Source organism: Chiloscyllium plagiosum, chromosome 2 (assembly GCF_004010195.1).
Source record: "Chiloscyllium plagiosum isolate BGI_BamShark_2017 chromosome 2, ASM401019v2, whole genome shotgun sequence".
NCBI lineage: Eukaryota > Metazoa > Chordata > Chondrichthyes > Orectolobiformes > Hemiscylliidae > Chiloscyllium > Chiloscyllium plagiosum.
The window spans coordinates 85408508-85435696 of record NC_057711.1 but is presented as its reverse complement, the minus strand read 5'-3'; the positions used below and the strand labels follow the sequence as shown (position 1 = coordinate 85435696).

At 39.5% G+C, this 27189-nt stretch overlaps 1 protein-coding gene across 4 annotated transcripts in view; it reads right to left on the bottom strand.

Annotated features, from left to right (window-relative positions):
• The window catches only part of dapk1 (death-associated protein kinase 1), a 268605-nt gene that overhangs the window by 103801 nt on the left and 137615 nt on the right, over positions 1–27189 (bottom strand). For 3 of the 4 annotated variants that reach the window (XM_043713274.1, XM_043713282.1, XM_043713294.1), the window contains exons 5-12: positions 26118–26247; positions 23331–23379; positions 23207–23233; positions 19007–19159; positions 11850–11895; positions 10857–10946; positions 6258–6350; positions 5315–5434 (exon numbers count right to left, since the gene is read on the bottom strand). In XM_043713274.1, coding sequence (XP_043569209.1) covers positions 5315–5434; positions 6258–6350; positions 10857–10946; positions 11850–11895; positions 19007–19159; positions 23207–23233; positions 23331–23379; positions 26118–26247 — 708 coding nt within the window. Of the gene's footprint in view, positions 1–5314; positions 5435–6257; positions 6351–10856; positions 10947–11849; positions 11896–19006; positions 19160–19439; positions 19463–23206; positions 23234–23330; positions 23380–26117; positions 26248–27189 lie in introns of those variants that run through there. The other variant, XM_043713303.1, reaches the window with a different exon arrangement.

The window sequence follows — 27189 nt, the reverse complement described above, 5'->3', positions numbered from 1 at the left end:
TGACCTGCTGCGCTGTTCCAGCAACACATTTTCAGCTCTGATCTCCAGCATCTACAGACCTCACTTTCTCCCTGTATTCCATGAGATCTAACCTTGCTAATCAGTCTCCCATGGGGAACCTTGTCGAATGTCTTACTGAAGTCCATATAGATCACACCTACTGCTCTGCCCTCATCAATCTTCTTTGTTACTTCTTCAAAAAACTCAATCAAGTTTGTGAGACATGATTTCCCACGCACAAAGCCATGTTGAGTATCCCGAATCAGTCCTTGCCTTTCCAAATACATGTACATCCTGTCCCTCAAGATTCCCTCCAACAACTTGCCACCAGGTCAGATGAGGTCAGGCTCACTGGTCTATAGTTCCCTGGCTTGTCTTTACCACCCTTCTTAAACAGTGGCACTACGTTTGCCAACCTCCAGTCTTCCGGCATCTCACCTGTGACTATCGACGATACAAATATCTCAGCAAGAGGCCTAGCAATTACTTCTCTAGCTTCCCAGAGTTCTCGGGTACACCTGATCAGGTCCTGAGGATTTATCCATCTTTAACCGTTTCAAGACATCCAGCACTTCCTCCTTTGTAATCTGGACATTTTGCAAGATGTCACCGTCTATTTCCCTACAGTCTATATCTTCCATATCCTTTTCCACAGTAAATACTGATGCAAAATCTTTGCAATGTTCAGCATTTTCACTATTTTGCATCAAGAATCTGGACATGAAGTCATATATAACAGTCAAGAGCCTCCAACTTCATATGTGCATGGTCACCAGGACTTTTTGTTTGTCACCATAACATTACTTAACTTTGCACAGACTATCTGTTGTTAAAACACTTGTGTATGCCTTAATTTCTTATGGACTCCATTATTCCAACTCATTGGCTAATTTTCCTTATTCAATCCTCCAATTCAATGTAAATTCCCAAGTCTTAAGTTCTAGCAAGTCATGTCCTCCCATCGCACCTGAGCTCGTTGACCAACATTGGTTCCTCATCAAGCAATATCTTGATTTTAAAATTCTCATCCTTGTTTTCAATGGCTTTGCCTCTTCTCAGCACTGTAATCTCCTCCAATCATACAAGTCTCAGAGTACTTTTCTTTTTCTGGTTTCTTGTGCATTCCCAATTATAGCTGCTCTCCAATGGTGACTCTGCCTTCAGTTGTCCAAGTCCCAAGCTCTGGAATATCCTCCTACACTCTTTTACTTGGTTTTCCACCAGAACACACTTAAAGCCCATTATTTTGACTAAGCATTTGGCCATCTGAACTCATACTTCCTTGCCTGGTTTGGTTTCATACTTTATTTTAGAATGTTCCTATGAAATGACTCATGTCACAACATTACAATACAAATGTTTGATTATGTTGTTGTTGAAGGATCACTGGCCTTGAACTGGAGGAAGTATAAGCACAGAACAACCAAGAAAAGTCATCCAATCAGAAATGGTTGTTCAACAGGAATTGTTTGGCCTGGAATTCTCAACTTTACATTTGACCTATTCACCAATTACCCTGGCCATGGTGTGACTTTAAAGAAATCATTTAAAATATCTCAAGGGCAACAGTAGTCGCTCAGACAAGAAGCGCTAATAAATTACTTTTAACATAATAAAAGATACTGTCTTACAATGTTAGACTGCAGGAATTTGGGAAAGAAACTAGTGAACAGGACGTCAAAAAGGTCACATCTCTAGATCACTCCCAATACCATGAGTTAATGAGTTCAGAAATAGGGATATAGAACAGAGACGAGACGGGAGGTCCACAGGCATTTAAGTTGTACCTGAACAGAGCAGGGACAACTGTCCTTAAGAACATAACGACTAGGGGCAGGAATAGGCCATCTGACCCTTTGAACCTGCTCTGCTATTCAGTAAGTTCATGGCTGATCTTTTTGTGGCCTCAGCTCTACTTATCCACCCTCTCACTGTAACCCTTAATTCCTTTACTGCTCAAAAAATTATTTTAGCTTTAAAAACCTTCAATGAGGAAGCCTCAACCACTTCACTGGACATGGATTTCCACAGATTCACAACCTTCTCAGTAAAGAAGTTCCTTCTCAATTCAGTCGTAAATCTAATGTTGAGGCTATGCCCTCTTGTCCTTGTTTCACCCACAAGTGAAAACATCCTCTCTACATCTATCTTATCTATTCCTTCATAATTTTTTATGTTTTTATAATATCCCCCCTCATTCTTCTAAACGAGAATGAATATAATCCCAGTTTACTCAGTCTCTCTTCATAAGCCAACTCCTCAATCCAGAATCAACCTAGTGAACCTCCTCTGCACCCCTTCGACTGCCACTATATCCTTTCTCGAGTAAGGCAACCAAAATTGCACGCTGTACTCCAGGTGTAGCCTCACCAGCCCCCTATGCAGCTGCAACATAACCTCCCTGCTTTTAAATGCAGTCCCTTACAAGGAATTTTGCTTGTACTACTGGAGATGGTTTAAACTTGGTAGTCATGTAGGAACAAGGAAAGAGTATGAGAGAGCAAAAAAAAAACTCAGTATGAGGAGAAATCAGATCAAGAAGGAATGAAGAATAATCTAAATTAGATTTATTGTAGCGGTTGGTCTGCTATAACATGCATTTCGTTAACGCGAATTCGTTGTAATGCAATTGGCAAATTGGGAACACTATCTCTAAAGCGCAAACTTTTAAAATGTTCATTGTTTGTGATGCGATTACATAGCCAACACATTAACTGCTGTTTCTAAAGCCTGATTTTTCTATAATGTGAGAGTGGACAAGAATGCAACCATCGTGTTGAAGAACTACTTGTATACTGATGTGAATTCATCAATCAATTCTGGTAAAAAATGTGTGGGGTGAACTGCAACAGCAGACAGCCACATGAGAACAGATTGTAATGGAAATCTGGAAAGACAGTGAAGGAAGGAATGAACAGAGAAAAGATAGCAATGCTAAGAAAAACACACAAGTGCTGAGGACAGAAGGGTATCCTTGGGGATCGAGAGATGGCAAGGGCAGAATCTGATCAGAGCCAACAGACAAAAAAAGATGCCGTTGCTGGGTACCTGGGTCTATTCTCTATACCACCAACTAATAGAAGAAACACAAATGAACAAACTTGCAAAGAAACTGCAGAGAGGTCCAAGAATTAGAATACTCATAATCCAGAACTTTAGTTATGTTAAAGTAGAGTAGGGGTTTATGAAGTATGCTCAGGAAAATGTTCTACATTTGGAGGTCTCCAGTCTGGAGAGGTAGGAGGCTTTGCTAGATTTGGTTCTCAGGAATGAGGTGGTCAAGTGGACCAAATGTTGGAAGATATATTTTTAAGAGACAGTTAGCACAATACAAGAAATAGGATGGCGATACAGGAAACAGCACAAAACAATCTAGAGTAAATATAGACAGGGTAGGGCCAACTTCAAGACGACAAGAACAGATCTGGCCCAGCAAACTAACTTAGACCTCCCTGGATAGCAAATGAATTGGAATGAATGATTAAACAGAAAAAGGGGGCACATGACAGTTGTCAGGTGGATAATATAATTCAGAACCAACATAAATACAGAAGTGTAAAACAAATAAAAACAACAGGGAACAAGTATGACTGGCAGCTGACATGAAAAGGGCAAAAATTCTCTATATCCGTATAAACAATAAAAGGGTGATAAGATGAGGAATGGGACTAAGAGTCCTAAATGTGGATTGACCTGTGGAGGCACAAGGCACAACCTAGGTAATAAATGAGCAATGCTCAACTGTCTTTAACCATGATTTACTAAGAAACTGTGAAAGAGAAGGTATTAAAGACATTGGACCAGCTAAAATTTGACAACAAGGGGACGAGCTACAGAGACTAGCTGTAGTTAAACAAATCACCAGAAATGGATAAGATGCAACTGGGAATATTGAGGGGAGCAAAGGTGGAAACTGCAAAGGCAAGGATCATCTTCTAATTCACTTTAAATACAGGGATGGTACCAGAGACCTGGAGAACTGTAAACATTATACTGGGTCCTTGATTATGAACACTTGTACTTATGAATGCGATCCCATGCAAGGGTATATTAATGCTAATTTTAAAGATCAGACATGGAAAAGTTTCCTCATAATTATGAACAGCTATTTCATATTGCCCTGCATTGTGTTCTGACATGCATACACATTAACTGGCAAATGGACGCAAGTTAGAATCACAGTTTTGTTTTAATGAAACAATAATGTTCTTGCATTCTTACAAGCAATTTTTCACAGTCCAACAGACAATAACAGCATAGCAGAATCCAAAGCAGGGTGACCAAGAATATATACTTGCTGTTGTGGTTCTGTTCGCCGAGCTGGAAGTTTTTGTTGCAAACGTTTCGTCCCCTGGCTAGGCGACATCATCAGTGCTTGGGAGCCTCCTGCGACTGGGACAACACTACTATCATAGGGCAAGCCAGACAGAGAACAGCCAGGGAATTCCTAGAGGCATGGCATTCATCCACAAACTCCATCAACAAACACATCGACCTGGACCCAATATACCAACCACTACAGCGGACAGCTGAAACTGACAACCAGAAGCAGCAGGGATAGACCACTATAAACACCGGAGGAAACATCAAAGAAGCGCTTCGCAGGAGGCTCCCAAGCACTGATGATGTCGCCTAGCCAGGGGACGAAACGTTTGCAACAAAATCTTCCAGCTCAGCGAACAGAACCACAACAACGAGTACCCGAGCTACAAATCTTCGCACAAACTTTGAATATATACTTGCGCTCACCATTTCCTACAATAAGTTCCTGGGCTACTCAAATTGCCCTCAGAAATCCAAATGCTTCCTTGTGATGAAATTTGTGGGGAGGAGTAAAATAGACTAATTTTAATAATAATTATGTTAAATTGAATTGAATACAAAAATGTTATGGGGACTTATTTGTTTAAAAGGAGGACTACCTGCTTACTGGCTTAACACTAAAAATCTAACAGTGAACAGTTTCCGCAGTCATTCATGTGAAATTTTCCTTGTGCTTTATGTTAATTTACCAAACAGGCTATAGCATTTTGCATAATTTGATTACTTGATAACATGAAATGACCTACAATAACTACTACAGGAATCATAAATATTTGCAATGATAGTACAAAAGATGAAATAATTTATGTAGCATCTACTGTAACATGTTGAATTTAGCCAATTAGATTTATCATCTTAGATATTCTTCCTGTTATTAAAATCATCAGATTACTTGACAATGATCATAGTCGGTACCTGTTATTCTGAGATGTAGGAAGAAAATCATTCTCAAGCCATTAAGAAAACAAACCAAATAATGTACAAAAATTACCTTGTTGGGCTGGTTAATATCATAATTGGCAAGAGATCCAAGAAGGTGCTGTAGTCCGGGAACATTATCATCATTGATGGCATGAATAATTGCTTTCATCACAAAAGAATCCTCTTCATCCTTATAAGAAGAAAAATAAAACTAGTCACTCTTGGAAACCAACCAACCATTTGCTGGTCAAAGACTACAGAACATATGGATGGAAGGAGGAAAGACTATTTCTGCTATTTTCAAAACAGCATAATTTACACCTTGATAACATCCTCTTCCAATTATTCTAATTACTCAGGAAATCCAGCTTTTAATTTTTAAATCAGTGAATTTAAAATAATGATGACAGATTCTTTCCAGTTTTAGCTCTTTGGAGTTATGCAAAATTCAACAGCTCCATAGATTGATCAGCCAGCAATTATAGTGAGCAGTATACCTTACAGAAAAAGATCTTCAATTCAATCCTGCTCTCTGTGTTGGCATCAGCCAGGGCAATAGTTGGCCAAACCAACTAGTCTAAGAACATCAACATGTATCTAATGCAAAATCCCAAGGTAATTCTTGAAAGCATCACTAGACAAAATAACCAACGCTATCAAAGAAGGGGATTTTAGGAAGGGCTCTCGCCGACTGGCTTCTTTCACTCTTCTAACTGCAGATTATCCTCACCAAAGTGCACATACCCAATGTCATCACTGAAAACAGCCTGCTGAATGGAATCAATACGACAGAAAAAACAAAGGGTAACTATGCCCCAAATATTCCTAGACAAGGTAACAAGCAGGAGAGATAAAGGGGAAGTAGTGGATGCTACACAATTAGATTTCCTGAAGGGAATTTTGCAGCCAGCATGTATTTATATGAACAAACACACTTAACGCCTCCAATTTCTTATCCTTAAGAAAGAAAACAGATCTTCAGCTGCCAAATGGATTGTTGTTCAGATACTTACCAAAGTGTCTTCACTCCTAGCAACGCTTATATTGCTTCGAGAAAGAAATGATCTTGATAGCCGTTGGCACAATGATATTAACCGCACCGATTGCTAAAGAAAATATATTTTAACAAAATAAGTTACATTTAAACATAAACATCCAATTCTCAAAACATTTAATGGCTTGCAATCACCTAGAAATGACACAGAATCAATAATAAATTAGACTGAATGTTTCAGGCCGTATTACATTCATGTCAGTTTTTAATCTCTTTCAGCAAACTTAAGTCGATCCAAACTATAAAGAGCATGAAAGCTGTATAATTTCATTATTCAAGGTTACCTGTATCTCTTAAAATGACAAATGTTTTCCTATATGTATAAACACTAACATTCCGGGATATGAGAACATTTTTTGTTATGAGTAGGAGAAACTGATCATTAAATGAAAGGTACTTCAGTTGTTTTATTATCTGATGTTTACGCTACTTCGCGATGATGTTCTCTCAATTAGATTTCCAACACTACTAATTGATACAATTGTTGCATCTCCAACAACACTCAGCTTGATACCATCCAGGACAAAGCAGTTTCATTAATGCCTTATTTTTCTCAACTCAAGATGCACTACAATAACTCACTAAAGCTGTTGGCAGTACCTTTCACACCTGTGACATCTTCCCCCAAGAAAGCGAATGGCAAGTGGTACATGGAAACACATTACACTACACATTCCCCTCCAAGCCATCCTAACATGAAATTATATCACTGTTCCTTCACTGTCGCGGGGCCAATATCCTGAAACTCCCTTCTGAACACCACTGTGGGTTCCCCGACACCCCAAGGACTGTAGTAGTTCCAAAGGAAGCTCACCACAGTGCAATTAGGGGTGGCAAAAAATGCTGGCCTCGTCTTATACACACATTCCATGCACAAATACCACTAATTAATGACATCATCCCACATTGGAGACTTTCATTTTTGATTTGCTCAGATTGATCCAAAGGAAAAAAAACCTGTATGTGCAGTTGCAGCTTTTACACTAACAACTCATACTAATACCCAGCAATTACAGCCCCGGTGTGTGTTTATGCATAAATACAATCAGAAACTCAATGATCATTTGATAGGTTGCAATAAAGCCATCTGGGATTTCTTCCAAGGTAATATTTTAACAACGTTACATAAATGATCATTATTCTTAATTGAGTAAGTGCTAACAGATCTTTATTCTCCAAAAATAAAATGGTTTCCTCAATGAAAGGCTATGAGACATGGGAACAGAATTAGACTATTCAGTTACCAAGTCTGCTCTACCATTTGATCATGACTGATACGTTTCTCAAACCCATTCTTCTGCCTTCGCCTCATAACCTTGGATCTTCTTACTAATCAAAAACTTATCTATCTCTGTCTTAAAGACTCTCAATGACTTGGCCTGAGTTCGAGAGTCACCATCCTCTGGCTGAAACAATTCGTCCTCCTCTCAGTTCTAAAGGGTCATCCTTTCACTTTGACGCTGTGCCCTCAGGTCCTTTGTGCTTCAGATTTCCAAAGCCTCTCCCCATTTAAAAAATAGTCTACACCCCTATTATTCCTGCCAAAGTGTATAATCTCACACTTTCCCACATTGCATTCCATCTGCCACTTCTTTGCCCATTCTCCTAGCCTGTCCCAAATCCTTCTGTAGCCTTCCCACTTCCTCAACACCTGTCCCTCAACTTATCTTTGTGACATCTGCAAACTTAGCAACAATGTTCTCAATTCCATCATCTAGATTGTTAATGCATAAAGTGAATAGTTGTTGTTGCAACATGGATGCCTGCAGAACTCCACTAGTCACCAGCTGCCATCCTGAAAAAGACTCTCTGTCCTGTACCAGTCATCCAATCCTTTATTCATGCAGGTTCATTGCCCCTAACACCATGGACTTTTATCTTATTTAGCAAGCTCCTATGTGGCACGATGGCTCGGTGGTTAGCACTGCTGCCTCACAGCGCCAGGGACCCGGGTTCAATTCCAGCCTCGGGTGACTGTCTGTGTGGAGTTTGCACATTCTCCCTGTATCTGCGTGGGTTTCCTCCCACAGTCCAAAGATGTGCGGGTTAGGTGAATTGGCCAGGCAAAATTACCCATAGAGTTAGGTGCATTAGTCAGAGGTAAATATGGGGAATGGGTCTGGGTGGGCTACTCTTCGGAGGGTCAGTGTGAACTAATTGGGTCGAAAGGCCTGTTTCCACACTGTAGGGAATTTAATCTAAAAAAAAACTTATCAAAAGCTTTCTGGAATTCTAAATCCACTTGCTCTCTTACTAACTTCCTCATTGCCTCCTCAAAAAGCCATGCTGACTAACCCCTATTTTACCACACATTTCCAAGTACTCCCCAATTTCATCCTTGACAACGAGCCCCAAAATCTTACCAAGGACTGAGGTCAGACTAACCTTGTAAATTTCCTGTCTTCAGCCTCCCTCCCTTCTTAAACAGGGGCACTACATTAGCCATTTCCAGTCTTGTGCGACCTTCTCTGACTCTAGTGATTCCTGAAAGATCACCACCAATGATTCTACAGTCTGCTTTAGCTATTCCCTTCAGAATCCTGGGCTGTAGTCCATTTTGTCTGGGTGATTTAAACCTTTCAGTTTCCCTAGAACCTTCTCCTCAGGTGATGGCCATAATACTCACCTCCACCACTTATGAAATATTATATCAATTTCCTAGCTGTGGTAGTTCACTGTTAAAGTAGATGATTGTGCCGCAAGAGTAGTTTGACATATTTCTACACTTTAAAACTGAATCCTATTTGTTGACTAGGATTGTACTTTTCCTCAGGTAAACTCCATCACAGCTCCTGGTCTTACTACTTTACTTGTCTCCCCAGTTGTTCTCTAACTCCTTGCTAAAGAGATTGGATTTGAATATCCCATTTTCTTTGGCTGTTCTTAATTTGAAACTATGAACTCTTGACTTCGAAATTAACTTGGATCATAAAAGGTTGGCGCACTCCACATTCCTAAGCCCCATGTTACGTGAAATATTTCTATCAAAAGTATCCTTGCCTTCTTTTGAAGATAGTTATGCCGCCTCAAAAGGGAACACACAATAGCTTTCACACTTCAAAACTATGAATGAAGTAAAATACCGCAGATGCTGGAAATCTGAAATAAAGAGAGAACTGGAGAAACTCAGCAGGTTTGGCAGAATCTGTGGAAAGAGAGATGAAGTTAACATTTCAAGTCCAATATGACCGTTCTTTGGAACTGAATGGGGATTCTAATGGCAGCAAAGAAGAGAGTTGGATGAAGAGTAGGTGTTAATGGTAGATGTTAAATTTTTTAAATGGATCAGTTCTACGTTGATTAGTGAGGAGAGGATGGTAAACAAAGTTGTTGAATTTCGCGCCAAGTCCTGAAGGTTGTGAAGTGTTTAATTGGAAGGCGCACTTCCTCCAAATTGTTTAGAGTTTGCTTGAGCACTTGGCCCAAGACAGGAATGTTAACATGAAAGCAAGATGATGTATTGAAATGGCAGACAGAGTGGAAGTGTTCTAGAATATGGTAATCTGTGTTCTGGGTCTGCTCTTGAATACAGCTAATATAGGAGACCAGACTGAGAGACATGCCACGTGAAAGACTGTCATGAAAAGAATGATTCTTGTGGAGTGTTGTTAGTGTAGTGGAGGAGAAGATGTGTTTGCTTGCAGCATCCTGCTGGAGACAGGAGATTCAGCAAAAGATAATTCTTTGATTGTGGAGGCTGATAGGGTTCTCCTTGTTCTCAGTTATCACCCTATCACTGTTCTGGGAGGGATGGGAAGGACCAAGAGCAGAAGTGCAGCAAATGGCTAAGATATGGCTGAGGGCCCTATTACCCACTAAGCGATGGGATCCTCGGTTGAGGAAAAGGAAGAACAGGCCGAAAGCACCCGTGTATAAGGTGGCCCAATTTGAACAAATGTGACAGAGACTGGAAAACTAAGAGAATGGAATGGAGTCCTTTTAGGTAGAGAGTATGAAAAAGTGCAGTCAAGGTAATGGTGGGTTACACTAGGTTTGTAATGAACATTGGTAGACAGCGTGTCCTCAGAAATGGAAATAGAAAAGTCAAGGAAGGGAATCAAAGTGTCAGAGATGGGTCAGGTGAAGGTGAACAAGAGGAGTTGTGTTTGAGGGTCTGAGTAGGACTGAATCAAGAAATGTTCCACAAGAACCAAGTGTGACAGTGACTCACTAAGTTCTTACAGACACACCCTTCATTTATAGCAAGGAAGATTATTTTAAAAAGTGAGAAGATGGATAGGAAAGGCTCAGCGGGATTAAAGTCCTCATTCTAAAAAAGATGCAAAAAATGTTCAATATTGTTTGTTCCCTGATAGCATAAATATCAATTTCTGAAACAACATCTCCTCCTGCCCCATAAAGACATATTTTAAATATTTTCCCTTATTCAAATTTTTATTCTTCCCCCTTCTGACCCCAAAATGATGGGCATAATGACCTGATCTAAATTCCATTATCAATTAATTTTGAATTCTGATACCTGCAAACCTTGAACTGATTACAGAAATGGCCTAATGTCGTTAAGTAAATATTGAATGCCAGTCACAATTCCACATACCTTCCATTTCCTTCGGGCTGCAAATTTTTTAAACTTTTCCATATTTACAGCTGATGCTTTTCTGCTGAGAGCCTGCTGACTGTCTTTTGGCTGAAATGTTACAAAAATAAAGTTACTAAAGGCATCAAACCTTCCATTAATTGAATATAAACACATATGTCAGCAATGTAATTCTTGCACTGTACTGACTGGGTAGAGATTGAAATCATCTTTTCATAGTCAAAATAGAAAAATTGGGGCATGGTGGACAGTGGTACAATCACCAAACTATTCCTCAATTGATTCAGCACAATCCAGGCAAGTTCCCTGCCTTTAATCTCGTAAAAATAGGCTGTGAATATGCATCTCCTGATGAGAGTCATACAGCATGGAAATAGGCCATAATCCAAAACTAAAGTAGTCCCACCTGCCTGCACTTGGCCCATATCCCTCCAAACATTTCCTATTCACGTACTTATCCAAATAAATATCTTTTATACGTTGTAATTGTACCCACATCACTCACTTCCTCTGGAAGTTCATTCCACACATGAATCACTGCGTAAAAGTAAAATACGCCCAAAGTCTTTTTAAATCTTTCTCCTTTCACCTTAAAAATATATCTCATAGTCTTGAAATGTCCGACCCCAAGGAAAAGACACCTGCCATTCAACTTACCTATACCCCTCATGATTTTATAAATCTCAATAAGGTCACTTCTACATTCCAGTGAAAAAGTCCCAGTTTATCCAGCCTCTCCTTATAGCTCAGCCCCGCCATTCCTGGCAATATCCTGGTAAATCTCTTCTGAACTTCGCCAGCTTAGTAATATTCTTCCTATAACAGGGTGACCAGACTGGACATAGTACTCCAGAAGAATTATGCTTAGGTTGTACAAGGCCTTTTCTGGAGTATGCAAATACATTTCTTTAAACAAGAAAAAGAGCCTTAAAAGGTCTGCACATTTCTTTAATTATAACTGTATAATGAAGTTATGAAGATAGAAAAGCATACCTTGATCCATGGGTGCTGCAAACTATCTTGAATAGTCATTCTTTTCCTATTAAAGACATATTACAGAAGCAAAACATATAATTAAAAACAGTGCAGTAATCAAACACAAAAAAACCTTATTACAAATAATAACAATTGCATCTACAGCTTTCCAGACTGACTTGATGCTCCTTTCATTTGATTTACTGATGTCACTTCAAATGCAGCAATTATCATTCCTCGATGCATAAAAATGGTCTGAAAATAGGACAAAGGACAACATGATATAATTTTGCTCACCATATTTAACTATTGAAACCATTTACTTTTTTCTTCTTTCTTTATGAAGAGGATGGAGAGGTTGAAAATATCAATTTTTGTTTCTGTTTCTATAACTTGGCACGAATGCGACATGTCACTTCTAAAGATTCACATCATACAATCTCCAGATGTGAATTCAAATAGGTAGTCAGTTCAGCTGAAGTTTCTTCAGCTGTAGCTTGTGAAAATCAACAAAGTTGTGTCCAATGGCTTCAACAAAAGGTTTTAAACATAGCAAACTAAAACGTATGAAAGTTACATATGTAAGGCGACTTAATAAGGACCCATGGTTTTGGGTAGTATATTTGCATGAAGAGAAGATTAGCTAACTAATCTAATCTAACTAGTGAATTGGGATAAAGGGAGCATTTTCAGGATAGCAACTTGCAATTGGTGGAGTGCCATAGTGCTCAGAGCTGGAGCAGATAAGAGAAAAATAGGTGGGAAGACAAGGAGTGAGGATGACACAAAGAGTCAATAGAGGGCTATGGATAAATTAAGTGCGTGGGAGAAGGCTGTGAGAGACAGGGAGAATAGAAGAGCTAAATATTATTTCAAGGGCAAAGGCTGAAGAAAGCTGCCACACAGAGGGATTTGGGAATCCTTCCGCATGAATCACATAATGCTAGTATCTAATTTCAGCAGGTAATACAGAAGGCAAATGGAAGTTGGCTGTTATTTCAAAAGGAATGGAGAATAGAGTAATCTTGATAAAACCATACAAGACACTGGCAAGACCATAGCTATTAGCAAGCTTTGAGAAGATTTGTAGCTCAGGTCGAGGTTCTGGGTGTAGGTTTGCTCACTGAGCTGGGAGGTTAATTTGCAGATGTTTCATCACCCTACTAGGTAACATCTTCAGTGGGCCTCAGGCAAAGCAGTGTACATGATTCCTGCTTTCTATTTATGTGTTTGGGTTTATTTGGGTTGATGATATCATTTCCTGTGGTGATGTCATTTCCTGTTCTTTTTCTCAGTGGGTGGTAGATGGGGCCTAACTCGATGTGTTAGTCCCCATCTACCACCCCCTGAGAAAAACGAACAGGGAATGACATCACCACAGGAAATGATATCACCAACCCAAATAAACCCAAACACACAAATAGAAAGCAGGAATCATGTACACTGCTTTGCCTGAGGCCCACTGAAGATGTTATCTAGTTGGGAGATGAAACATCTGGAAATGAACCTCCCAGGTCAGCGAGCAAACCTACATCCAGACCATAGCTTTATCTAAGGAAAGATGTATTGGCATTAGAAATAGTACAGAGAAGGTTCACAATTACATTAATACCAGGTATGGACGGACTATCTTAGGAGAAGAGGTCAAGATTCATTGGAGTTTTGAAGAATGAGAGGAGACCTTATGAAGATTACAAGATTCTTAGAGGGCTTGACAGGCTAGATGGGGACAGTTTGATTCCCCTTGTGTGTCTAGGACTAGACGGCATAATCACATTGTAAATATCTGTCCTTTTAAGATAAAAATGAGGAGGAACTTTATTTTCTCTCTGGGCTGTGAAGTATATTCAAGGCTGAGATATACATTTTTTATTAATCAGGGATTCAAGGGTTATAGGGATAAGGCTTGAAAGCGGAGTTGAAGATCATCAGATCAATTATCACTTCTGCACCTACATCCACAGGTCTTATGCTTCATTAACGTTTGGTAGGTTAGAAGTCATGAACATATTTCAAACAAGTATGCTGTTTTGGAAAACATAGATAACAATGGATTCTCAGGGGAATGTAGCACGAACAGCCAAGTTTCTGATATTGAGACTGGCTCTAATGCAACGAAGGGTACGTTGGGTTCCAAGAGAGCAATTATGTTAGGGGACTCCCTAGTCCAGGGTACAGACAGACGTTTCTGTGGTCAGCAGCGAAAAATCAGAATGGTGGGTTGCTTCCTTTGTGCCAGGATCAAGGATGTCTCTGAGAGGGTGCAGAATGTTCTCAAGGGGGAGAGGGGCCAGCAAGAGGTCATTGTCCACATTGGAATTAACGACATAGGAAGGGAAAAGGTTGGAATTCTCAAGGGAGATTACAGAGAGTTAGGCAGGAATTTAAAAAGGAGGTCCTCGAGAGTAGTAGTATCTGGATTACTCCCGGTGCTACTTGACCTACACTTGGGAAATAAGGCAGGGCAGATGACTGAGGTGTCAGTGGGGAAGCACTTTGGGACCAGTGACCATAATTCTATTATATTTAAAATAGTGATGGAAAAGGATAGACCAGATCTAAAAGTTAAAGTTCTAAATTGGAGAAAGGCCAATTTTGACGGTATTAGGCAAGAACTTTCAAAAGCTGATTGGGGGCAGATGTTTGCAGGTAAAGGGATGGCTGGAAAGTGGGAAGCCTTCAGAAATGAGATAACAAGAATCCAGAGAAAGTATATTCCTGTTAGGGTGAAAGGAAAGGCTGGTAGGGAAAGGGAATGCTGGATGACTAAAGAAATTGAGGGTTTGGTTAAGAAAAAGGAAGCACATGTAAGGTATAGACGGGATAGATCGAGTGAATCCTTGGAGTATAAAGGCAGTACGAGTATACTTAAGAGGGAAATCAGGACGGCAAAAAGGGGACATGAAGTAGCTTTGGCAAATAGAGTTAAAGAGAATCCAAAAGGTTTTTACAAATACATTATGGAGAAAAGAATAACTAGGGAGAAAAGAGGGCCCCTCAAAGATGAGCAAGGCAGCCTTCGTGTGGAACAGCAGAAAATGGGGGAGATACTAAAAGAGTATTTTGTATCAGTATTTACTGTAGAAAAGGATATGAAAGATATAGAAATAGTAGCGAAATGTCCATTTAACAGAAGGAAGTTCTGGATGTCTTGAAATGCATAAAGGTGGATAAATCCCCAGGACCTGATCAGGTGTACCCTAGAACTCTGTGGGAAGCTAAAGAAGTGATTGCTGGACCTCTTGCTGAGATACTTGTATCATCGATAGTCACAGGTGAGGTGCCAGAAGACTGGAGGTTGGCTCTCTTTAAAAAGGGTAGTAAGGACAAGCCAGGGAACTTCAGACCATGAGCCTGATGTCGGTGGTGGGCAAGTTGTTGGAGGGAGTCCTCAGGGACAGGATGTACATTTATTTGGAAAGGCAAGGACTGATTAGGGATTGTCAACGCAGCTTTGTGCATGGGAAATCATGTCTCACAAACTTGATTGAGTTTTTTGAAGTAACGAAGAAGATTGACGAGGGCATAGTGGTAGATGTGATCTATATGGACTTCAGTAAGGCGTTCAACAATGTTCCCAATGGGAGACTGGTTAGCAAGATGAGATCTCATGGAATACAGGGAGAACTAGCCATTCGGATACAGAACTGGCTCAAAGGTAGAAGACAGAGGGTGGTGGTGGAGGGTTGTTTTTCAGACTGGAGGCCTGTGACCAGTGGAGTGCCACAAGGATCGGTGCACAGTCCTCTACTTTTTGTCATTTACATAAATGATTTGGATGCAGGCATAAGTGGTACAGTTAGTCAGTTTGCAGATGACACCAAAATTGGAGATGTAGTGGACAGCGAAGAAGGGTACCACAGATTACAACAGGATCTGGACCAGATGGGTTAATGGGCTGAGAAGTGGCAGATGGAATTTAATTCAGATAAATGAGAGGTGCTGCATTTTGGGAAAGCAAACCTTACCAGGACTTATACATTTAATGGTAAGGTCCTGGAGAATGTTGCTGAACAAAGAGACCTTGGAGTGCAGTTCATAGCTCCTTGGAAGTGGAATTGCAGGTAGATAGGTTAGTGAAGGCGGCGTTTGGTATGATTTCCTTTATTGGTCAGAGTATTGAGTACAGGAGTTGGGAGGTCATGTTGCAGCTGTACAGGACATTGGTTAGGCCACTGTTGCAATACTGTGTGCAATTCTGGTCTCCTTCCTATCGAAAAGATGTTGTGAAACCTGAAAGGGTTCAGCTAAGATTTACAAGGATGTTGCCAGGGTTGGAGGATTTGAGCTATAGGGAGAGGCTGAACAGGTTGGGGCTGTTTTCCCTGGAGCGTCGGAGGCTGAGGGGTGACCTTATAGGGATTTACAAAATTATGAGGGGCATGGATATGATAAATAGACAAAGTCTTTTCCCTGGGGTCGGGGAGTCCAGAACTAGAAGGCATAGGTTTAGGGTGAGAGGGGAAAGATATAAAAGAGACCTAAGGGACAACGTTTTCATGCAGAGGGTGGTGCGTGTATGGAATGAGCTGCCAGAGGAAGTGATGGAGGCTGGTACAATTCCAACATTTAAAAGGCATTTGGACGGATATATGAATGGGAAGGGTTTGCAGGGATATGGGCCAGGTGCTGGCAGGTGGGACTAGATTGGGTTGGGATATCTGGTCGGCATGGACGGGTTGGACCGAAGGGTCTGTTTCCATGCTGTACATCTCTATGACTCTATAACTCTACAAGTGAATTACAGAATTTTCACTATAATAATAGCCATAAAATATGGTACATTATACATGGGGAAGAAACAGTCCTGTATGTAATTATGCCATCAAGAAAGCTAGTACTAAGTGATCAATAAGATTTCATTTTGCTGAAGGATTTAACTCCTTGATGTCAGATTCAGAAAGGCAGAGTTTTTACAGCACAGAAACAGGCGCTTTGGCCCATTGTGACTGCACCAGTTATCAAACATCCATCTCTTCCAATCCTATTTCCCAGCATGTGTCCCACAATCGTGTATGCTATGCCATTTCAAATACTCATCTAAATAGTTCTGAATTTTCTCAAATGATGCGAAAAGCAGGAACCCTTGAGACAGTGGGTACTCCACAACCCCTGGGTGAAAGAAATGTTCTTCAAATCCACTGTAAAACTCCTACTTCTTAACTCAAAAGTATGCCCTCTACTTATTGACTGGTCTACTAAGGAGAAAAGTTTCTCCTTATCTGTCCTGCCTATGCTCCTCAGAACTCTGTTCACCTCAATCAGATTCCCCTCAGCCTTCTTTGCTCTAAGGAAAACAACCACAGGTTATTTAGTCTCTCTCCACTACTGAAACATTCCAGTTGAACCTTTTTTGCACTCTCTCTAGCGCAATCACATCCTTGCTGTACTGTGGTGATCAGAACTGCACAAGTACTCCAGCTGTGTTCTAACTAACGTGACATATATCTCCACAATTACGTTTTTGTTCTCATATTCAATGAATTGCCTAAGAAAGGCAAGTAATCAGATGCCTTCTTAATCACCCTATCTACCTGCCCTATTGGCTTCAAGGGCATGCACGCCAAGGTAGTTCTGATCCTCGACATTTCTTCAGGCTCTATTATTCAAAATGTACTTCCTTGCCTTGTTAGTCCTCCTGAAATACAGCACCTCTCACTTTTCAGGATTAAATTCAATTTGCCACTATTCAGCCATTATACAGTAGTCTAAAGCTCCCCTCCTCACTTTATAAGCACACTACCAATTTTCATGTCATTTGCAAACTTAATATCATAACTCCTGCATTCATGTCATGTCACACAACACCGAACCCTTTGGTACACCATTGAACACAGGCACCCTTTGACCATCACTCTCTGCTTCCTGCCACAAAGCCAATTTTGGATTGAACTTGCCAAAATGCCCTGAATCCCATGGGGTCTTACCATCTTAATGAGCCTGCCATGTAAGACCTTATCAAAAGCCCAACTATCACCTATCATGTATTCATTGATAAAATGACAGGTTCCCCAAAAAAACTGAGTTAATATTATCAATTTACCACATTTAAGTTTGAAAGGTAACTCAATAAAAACACTTTCTAAGCAAAATTTATCAGTCTTGTTTCAAATCATTGCATTTGTGACATAAATGAGATTATTATAATATTTCGATTCGTTAAAAAAAGTCACCAATCCAGAGTTATTTTTCCTCTTCTCCCAAAGTTGGCAGGTATTCATGATTTACGGAAATTGTATAATGTTAGAATTATATTAGAAACATATTAGAATTATAGACTAGACAATAGCAAATTTTGAGAAGATTTGTATCTCAGGTTGATGTTCTGGGTGTAGGCTTGCTCACTGAGCTGGAAGGTTTGTTTTCAGACGTTTTGTCACCATACTAGGCAACATCATCAGTGAGCCTCTGACTGAAGAACTGGTGGTATAGTCCGCTTGGGGGTTACACATGACCGACTCTCACTCTTATCTTTACATACGGATGAGGAAGGACACCACTTCGACTGGACAACACATCCATCCTCGGACAAGCCAAACAGAGACACAAATGAGAATTCCTAGAAGCATGGCATTCCAACCGGAACTCAATGAGCACATTGACTCCAAATCCATTTACCACCCCGTGAGAAAAAGAACAGGAAATGACATCACCATGCAAAATGAGGTCACCTCAGGAAATGGCATCACCAACCCAAGGAAACCCAAACACATAAATAGGAGGAGGGCTCTACCACCAGTGCTTCATTTGGAGGCTCACTAGTATGGTGACAAAATATCTGAAAATGAACCTTCCAGCTCAGAGAGGAAGCCTATATCGAGACTGGACCAACAGAATTTAATCATAGAAGCATGACAACTGATCTGATCATGCAACCCACACTTAGATTCTGAAACTGAAATCAGAAGCAGAAACCTCAACTAATATTCCCTCTGAAGCCAAGAGATGTTGATGCCAAATGTAGCATGGACCTTTGCCCAACTGACATCAGGTATCTTAGAACCCAACTACGTTCCACCAGTATTGTACACTGTGTAATTAACTTAACCACAGGACCATCATACAACTTAACAATTAGCATCTTTAATACCCATAGTGTTTATTAGTTGAGAGTGTATCCACAATTTAAAGTACAATAAAGTAACTGTTTTATTTAAAGTGTATTAAAGGCATACTTAGGATCTTTCACAAGGAGCTTTCGGATAAAATCTTTTGCCAAGCCACTGGTGTTCTTGAAAAACTCTTCATCGAATTCATAATTCACAGCTGAAACATTGGCCAATGTTTCTTGTTTATTGTCACCCAAGAAAGGTGATGCACCACTCAAGCTAATTAAAAGATAATCATGAACATTTCAGAACATTGTACATTAAAAAAAACACACCACTAAAAATAAATTGCACATCCTTGTCATATAATCGCTACCACAAAGTATTGAATCCAACTACACAAAGCTTCAAATGAGAAATGATCTGCATTACTCTGTGTAAAGGTTCTGATTCTGATGTTAACATTTTAACTCTTTGTATCCCCCACAAAAATCCAAATTATTACACAATAACAAACAATGGGCATTTTTAATAAAAGGTAAAGTTGTCATAGTCTTACCAGACCATAGTGCTGCTGTCTAATTCAACAGAGATGATTGATGGTGGTTTAACCTGTGGGTCACCACATTTCAGGCAATAGGAGAGATTGAGGAGGAGAATCCTTCATGGTAATCTCAGTCGGTGCGAGAATTGAACCCACGCTGTTGGCATTGCTCTGCATTGCAAATCAGCCATCCAGCCAACTGAGCGGACATAGTATTAAAAATATTTAGGCTATCTGAAGAAATTAACTGTGCTCTCCTTAATTATGAAACCAACTGTTAGCTTTTATACGAGTAATTCAATCTGGTCTGATTCTTGTACTCCCACATCTTGCTTAGTCATTCAAAAACATTGCAACTGTTTTACATTTTGCTCCATATCTATACTGTTCCCATTACATTATGCTTCAAATCAAAACGCCAGATTTCTAAGTTCATTTGAATAAGCCAAAATTAGATAACTATGCAGTTATCAGTCATTTCTTTTAAGTTATATAAACACTCCAACAGTACAGAAAAAATTATCAGAACAAAGTAAAGACGAGGACATTTGTTTGCCTTTTTATCTGTTGTTGATGATCACTTTCCTGAACGCATTTATTTCTCATTCTTTAGAGGAATACAGAGAGTTCACAATTATGAGGCATTTTGGTATCTTGCCCAAGAAACAATTCTTCATATGTCTTAGTATAGACAGCAAGTGTTGGAAAAATGCCCAACTGTGGGAAGCACCAGATGGTCACTCTTGGGCAAACATAGAACATTACAGCGCAGTACATGCCCTTTGGTCCTCAATGTTGCGCCAACCTGTGAAATGAATCTGATGCCCATCTAACCTACACCATTCCATTGTTATTCATAAGTATGTCCAATGCCCATTTAAATGCCCTAAATGTCAGCGGGTCTACTACTGTTGCAAAGTCCAGCAATAACTACAGAACAAATAATCAGCAGTGACAGCCAGTGACAAGTTCGAAAATTCAAGGCACTTAAGCCAATACTAATGTTCCAATACTCCCACTCATTCGTCATGATCAACACAAACCCAGGAAACAGACCTGTGATGGCTTTGCTCACATCAGCCACTCAGTTGCTCTAATCAGCTCAGCATTAAAAAAAAATGTACATCACAATATATTTTATTGTTTGTATATTTGTCATATAAAGTCATATTAATCTTCTGCATAATATGAAGTGTTTTTACATGCAACATTTAGAGTCATAGAGTTGTTCAGCACAGAAACAGACCCTTCAGTCTAACGCATCCATGCCAACCAATATCCTCAATTAATCTATAGTCTCATTTGCCAGCACTTGGCCCCTATCCTTCTAAATCTTTCCTATCCATACACTCATTCAGATGCCTTTTAAAAGTTGTAATTGTACCAGACGCCACCATTTCTTCTAGCAGCTCATTCCATACATGTACCACCCTCTGCGTGAAAAAGTTGCCCCTTCGGTCTCTTTTAAATCGTTCCCCTCTTACCCTAAACCTATACCCTCTAGGTCTGGACTCCCCCACACCAGGGAAAAGACCTTGTCTATTTAAATTATCCATGTCCCTCATGATTTTATGAACTTCCATAAGGTCACCCCTCAGTCTCTGATGTTTCAGGGAAAACAGCCCCAACCTATTTAGCCTCTCCCTATAGCTCAAATCCTCCAAACCTGACAACATCCTTGTAAATCTTTTCTGAACCCTTTCAAGTTTCATAACATCCTTCCTCCTGCAGGGAGATCAGAAGTGTACACAATATTCCATAAGTGGCTAACCAATGTCCTGTACAGCCACAACATGACCTCTTAACTCCTGTTCTTAATGCTCTAACCAATAAAGGCAAGCACACCAAACACCTTCTTTACTATCCTATCTACCTGTGACTCCATTTTCAAGGAACTATGAATCTGCGATTCATGGTCTCTTTGTTCAACACTGCCCAGCAACTTACCATTAAGTGTATAAGTCCTGCCCTGATTGCCTTTCCAAAATGCAGCACCTCACATTTATCTAAATTAAACTCCATCTGCCATTCCTCGACCCATTAGCCCATCTGATCAAGATCCCATTGTACTCTGAGTTAACCTCCTTCGTCGTTCATTACACCTCCAATTTTGGTTTCATCTGCAAACTTACTAACTATACCTCCAGTGTTCGCACCCAAATCATTTATATAAATAATGAAAAGTTGTGGATCCAGCATCAAGCCTTGTGACACACCACTAGTACGAGCTTCCAGTCTGAAAAGCAATCTTCCACCACCATCCTCTGACTTCTATCTTCGAGCCAGTTTATTTTTAAGGTACTTCTAAAGTTTTTTTAGACACACTGGAATAATGTTTGAGCTGTGAAAACTTTAATTGGCCTAACATCCGCCAACACATGGCTTTCAAATTCCTTATGCCTCTCTCTAAATCCAGCTCAATTCTGGTTCTACAAGTATTCTCCTCTCTCTAAATCCAGCTCAATTCTGGTTCTACAAGTATTCTGTTCAGGTAGGAGAAAGTGAGGTCTGCAGATGCTGGAGATCAGAGCTGAAAATGTGTTACTGGAAAAGCGCAGCAGGTCAGGCAGCATCCAAGGAACAGGAGAATCGACGTTTCGGGCATAAGGCCTTCTTCAGGAATGAGGAAAGTGTGTCCAGCAGGCTAAGATAAAAGGTAGGGAGAAGAAGCCTCTAGCAACAGACCTTCCTCCGAAGGACATGCAGGTCCTTGGATCCTCCATCGCCAGACCATAGCAACACGACAGTTGGAGGAAGAGCCTAGACAAACATTCCTCATTCCTGAAGAAGGGCTTATGCCCAAAACGTCGATTCTCCTGTAACTTGGATGCTGCCTGACCTGCTGCGCTTTTCCAGCAACACATTTTCAGCTCTATTCTGTTCAGGTAGTCCACTTTTCAGAGATCTTGGGCTAGTGTCTCTCTCTCTTCTCCCACATCTCCAGTGTCTTCACCTTCATCGGCTGTAACTTTGCTCCATGGACTTTCACCTCACCTTCACCATTTATCTCTGGTCGAATTTTTGATTACCCATCCCCTTACCATAATCTCGATTCCTGCAGAGAGGCTCAATTCTATCCTCATCCCTCTATACCTTCTATATTGCAAAGTGCAATACAAATAAATATTGCTATGTAATGCAGATTCTAATCAGACATCCAATTATAAATATTCCAACATATTTCAGTAATATAGTGTATTGCTTTCTGTTGTTAGCACAAAGGGGCCTCCAATAATGTAACTTGTATAGATTTCCATACTTCAGGTACAGAGACCAAATGGCCTTTCTACTGTGTCCTTTCTTTTTTCCAATCTTCCCTCTCTCAAAGAGCACAGTAAAAATGCATCGAGGAAAAAAAAGAGTCAATTGTAAATGGACTCCTCACCTATATCTTAATTGAAAGTAATGCTAGATCACTAACTTTGCTCTGCTACTCAAGATCTCCAGTGCTCATCTCAGTTTAAGGAATTATGGTTGCCTGAAAATGTAATTATACTACAGCATCCCTGCGGATAGAGTTCTTAAACAATTACATAAAAGGAAAAAAGTCTTCATTATTTAATCACAAGTTTGGGTGCAGCTTTTGAGAATTTCAATGATCCACACAGTTCATAAAACTATTTCTTGAAAAATAATGAATGTTATTTCAAGCTTGCAAGGCGCTAACACTATGGCATTGTCAATTGTGTTACTTGTGCTGGCAATGGAATTTTTTTTGTCAGTGTTAAAAGTGAATTGTTATAGAGGCAAAAAGAACATCTATTTAAAAATGTAATACTTACAGAATGTAGGTTATGACACCAATACTCCTGAAACACATGGAAGAACAGTGCTTATATGTTTCTGCAATTAGTTTAAAAACCACATCCAAAAGTTTATCTTATCATACAGTTTGTCTTCACTCACCACATATCAGCCTCTAGACCAAGGGGTTCGTAGTTGACGATTTCTGGAGCTTCAAAATAAAACAAAATTCAGAAGATCCAAAATTTTATGTGCTATAGTCAAAAGGATTTATTTTCCATTTTAAATTTTACATGGACTCCCATTGTTGTTATTTTCCATTTCCTAATTCAGCTGGCAGGGTTCAACCATCCTACATCAATCGATCAATATCATGTATTCTGCATCTCTCGTTCTTTCCTGCCACCCTAGCTTTTCCTTTTGATACAGCTGTCCTTTCAAGTGTTTAAAGTCAGGTCTTTTATTGAGAAATTGCAGTGGCTGTTGTCACCATTCTTTTTTAATTCATGCTTTATTTTGTTATTGAAGAATGAAATTCCAAGAAAATTTTTCCTGATAGCTATAACAGTTTAGTTCTTTTAGCAAGCTTTCCCTTCCACTTCATCGAGCACAGTCTTTGTACCTTTTTTCCCTAAAAGATGACCTGCTGTTCACTTTACTCCAAATGTGGTTTACCAAGGCTCCAATTAGGTTTATCATTTCTGCTATGCATTTGAATTTTATCCCTCCATAAATTAAACCAAATGTTTAGTTTTCTTTAAAAAATAAAAAGGCCTTATTAATCTGTGTCACTTGTTTTAATGAAGTGAGTATCTATCTCCATATCCTTCTGCTTCCTTACTTTAATCAGAAGTTTTTTTAAATAACGGTGTACGCAGCCTCTTTGCTTCTTATCAAAATATAACATCTCACAATTAGAGTCATAGAGATGTACAGCACGGAAACAGATCCTTCGGTCCAACTCATCCACGCCGACCAGTTATCCCAACCCAATCTAGACCCACCTGCCAGCACCCGGCCCATATCTCTCCAAGCCCTTCCAATTCATATACCTATCCAAATGCCTTTCAAATGTTGTAATTGAACCAGCCTCCACCACTTCCTTTGGTAGCTCATTCTATACACGTACCATCCTCTGCATGAAAAAGTTGCTCCTTTAGGTCCCTTTTATGTCTTTCCCCTCTCACCCTAAACCTATGCCCTCTAGTTCTGGACTCTCCAACCCAGTGAAAAGACTTTGTCTATTTATCATATCCATGCCCCTCATAATTTTGTAAACCTCTATAAGGTCACCCCCTCAGCCTCCGACACTCCAGGTATCTTGTCTACTGGCTATTGTCCATGGGCAAGTCTAAGCAGGGGTTACAGTAAGCCAGTCAACCACGGAAACCTTCTGTCCTCATACACTGTCTTTTCTTTCCTCCCAAACTTGAAGGCACGAAAGCCATGTACAATCCTCCCTCACCTATGCAAATAAAATCTGCCAACATGACACAGGTTAACCTGGAACTTTCCTAGGTCACTTCTATATTGGATAGCCCACATACCAACGAAGCTATGAAGGGAGGAATTGACATAATTTATTTGAACTATATATACCAACTTTAGAAACATAAGCATTAATAGAAGAAAAGAAAATTCACACCAACTTTGATATATTCCAGAAAGCATCTGGTGAAAGGTAGAATTGGGGTCAACCTTTCCGCACTTCCAGATTGAGAGTTACACAGTAGTAAATATCTCAACCAAAACCCACAGATTCAGTTTGTTCCTTTAATCAGGAGTCAAGTGAATCACCACTTAACACTCGACACCAGCACACACTTCGATTCAAATAACATACAATTAACACCCTTGACAATATAAAAAACACTGATGCTTGAAAGTATGAAGTCTTGTTAAAAAAAGTGCTTATGTAATGTTTCTTTTTAAATTTGTGTTAGATGTTCCACTGTGCTCTCAAGCTTTAATAGAAGTAAACTTTGATCCCAGTCAAACCTAACTACTGATTGGAATTAAAGGACTAAAAATGAGGGTATATGCTGTACACCCTTATTAGATTGGCTCCAACCAAGGAAGAACTTTAAGTCACTATAATTCATTAAATGCAGACTATAAACAAATTGTGTATGCTGCTCCTTTACTCTCCAGCTATTTCACCTTCCCAGAACCACATCTGTGCAATGGCAAACTGCTTGCAGGCTTCTCTGACTGACATTTTGATCAATTTACTAAAAGATTTTCTTCTTTCCCAACTTTATGTGAAGAGACGGTTTTCAGCAAATGTATAAGAGCATTAAGTAACTTCTACAGTTATTGGTGTTTCTTATTGGGATTTTAGTAAACAATGTGGATAAGTGTTTATGCTTATATCTACCTCCAAATGAAAGTATAATTCAACAAATTTGACGAAGTCACCACATGACAGACAGAAGGTACGAAAACAGGCAGATTCAGCCTGACAAATACAGGATGTATAACAGCATGTCGGAATAATAAAATGAGCACACTTTATCTCACAAAGGTTTAAAAAATTCCATCTAAGACTTAATGATTGATATTAGTAAGGCTTTGCTCATATCTCTGTATCCTAGACAGCAATCAGGGAAGACAGAGCCCAGCCCTTCCGACATAAAATCCAAGTGCAACCTACCTAGATCTGCAAAGAAGAAATATAGGCATTATTATTAAACCAATTCAGTTAAACTTCAGGTTGTAATTTTAGGTGAAATTGTTTAGATCTCTTATCAGCAGCTTCTTCTCAGTTCATGCATAATGATGGCATATATTCTTCCTGCGAATACGCATGGTAAAACTATAGAATATTTTCACAAAATAAATGTACATTTATCTCCACAAAAGGTAATAGAAAATCACTGTACAACAAGTGAAAAATCCAACACTGCAAATAATCAAGCTGATTTCAGATACGTCTTAAAAGATACCTACCAACAAACTCTGGAGTTCCAAAGATGTTTTTAAATTCATTCCCAAAATCTATTTCATGAGCCAAACCAAAGTCAATAAGTTTAATCCGAGGTTTCGGTGACTTTTTATCTAGCAGCATTATATTTTCAGGCTGCAGAGAGAAAGAGTTATGGAAGGAATTCAAACATTAACTCATTTTCATTTATGAAGCAAAATACAAGCATAATAAAAAAAGACAATTAAAAATATATAAAATTAACATATTCCAAGCCTAACAGTTTATTCAAATGTGAACAGAAAAATTGAGTAGATCGTTCATCACAATTATCAACTGACTAATACTGCTTTCTAAAATAGTTTGCTTTCAAGTGCAAGACCCAATTCTTTTTTACAAGTCTCAAAAGTAATGCAATTGCTACCTTTACTTGGTTATCACATCGATCTGGTTGATAGATGTATGTAAAGGCTGCACTGAGTTATTTCTTACAGATGTCTCCACTCCTTTTATTTCTCGCACTGTACATGCTAAATGTTCCTTTGAATGCTTCAAGCAATGGCAGTAGTAGCTTTCTACTATGACACTCAATCCACTATCCTCACACAAAAAACAGACTATTTAAGCATTGGAATACATAGGGAGGGTGATATAAGTGCACTAACAAATTCAATTCTCATCCAGCATCCACAGAAAGCACCTCAAAGAACAACAAGAAAACAAAAAAAACAGTACACACAGGAATAGGCCCTTCGGTTCACCAAGCCTACGGTGGAGGCCTGTGACCAGTGGAGTGCCCCAAGGATCAGTGCTGGGTCCACTAGCTTTGGTCATTTATATAAATGATTTGGATGTGAGCATAAGAGGTACAGTTAGTAAGTTTGCAGATGACACCAAAATTAGAGACGCAGTGGACAGCGAAGAAGGTTACTTCAGATTACAACAGGATCTTGATCAGATGGGCCAATGGGCTGAGAAGTGGCAGATGGAGTTTAATTCAGATAAATGTGAGGTGCTGCATTTTGGGAAAGCAAATCTTAGTAGGACTTATACACTTAATTAGATTAGATTAGATTAGATTACTTACAGTGTGGAAAC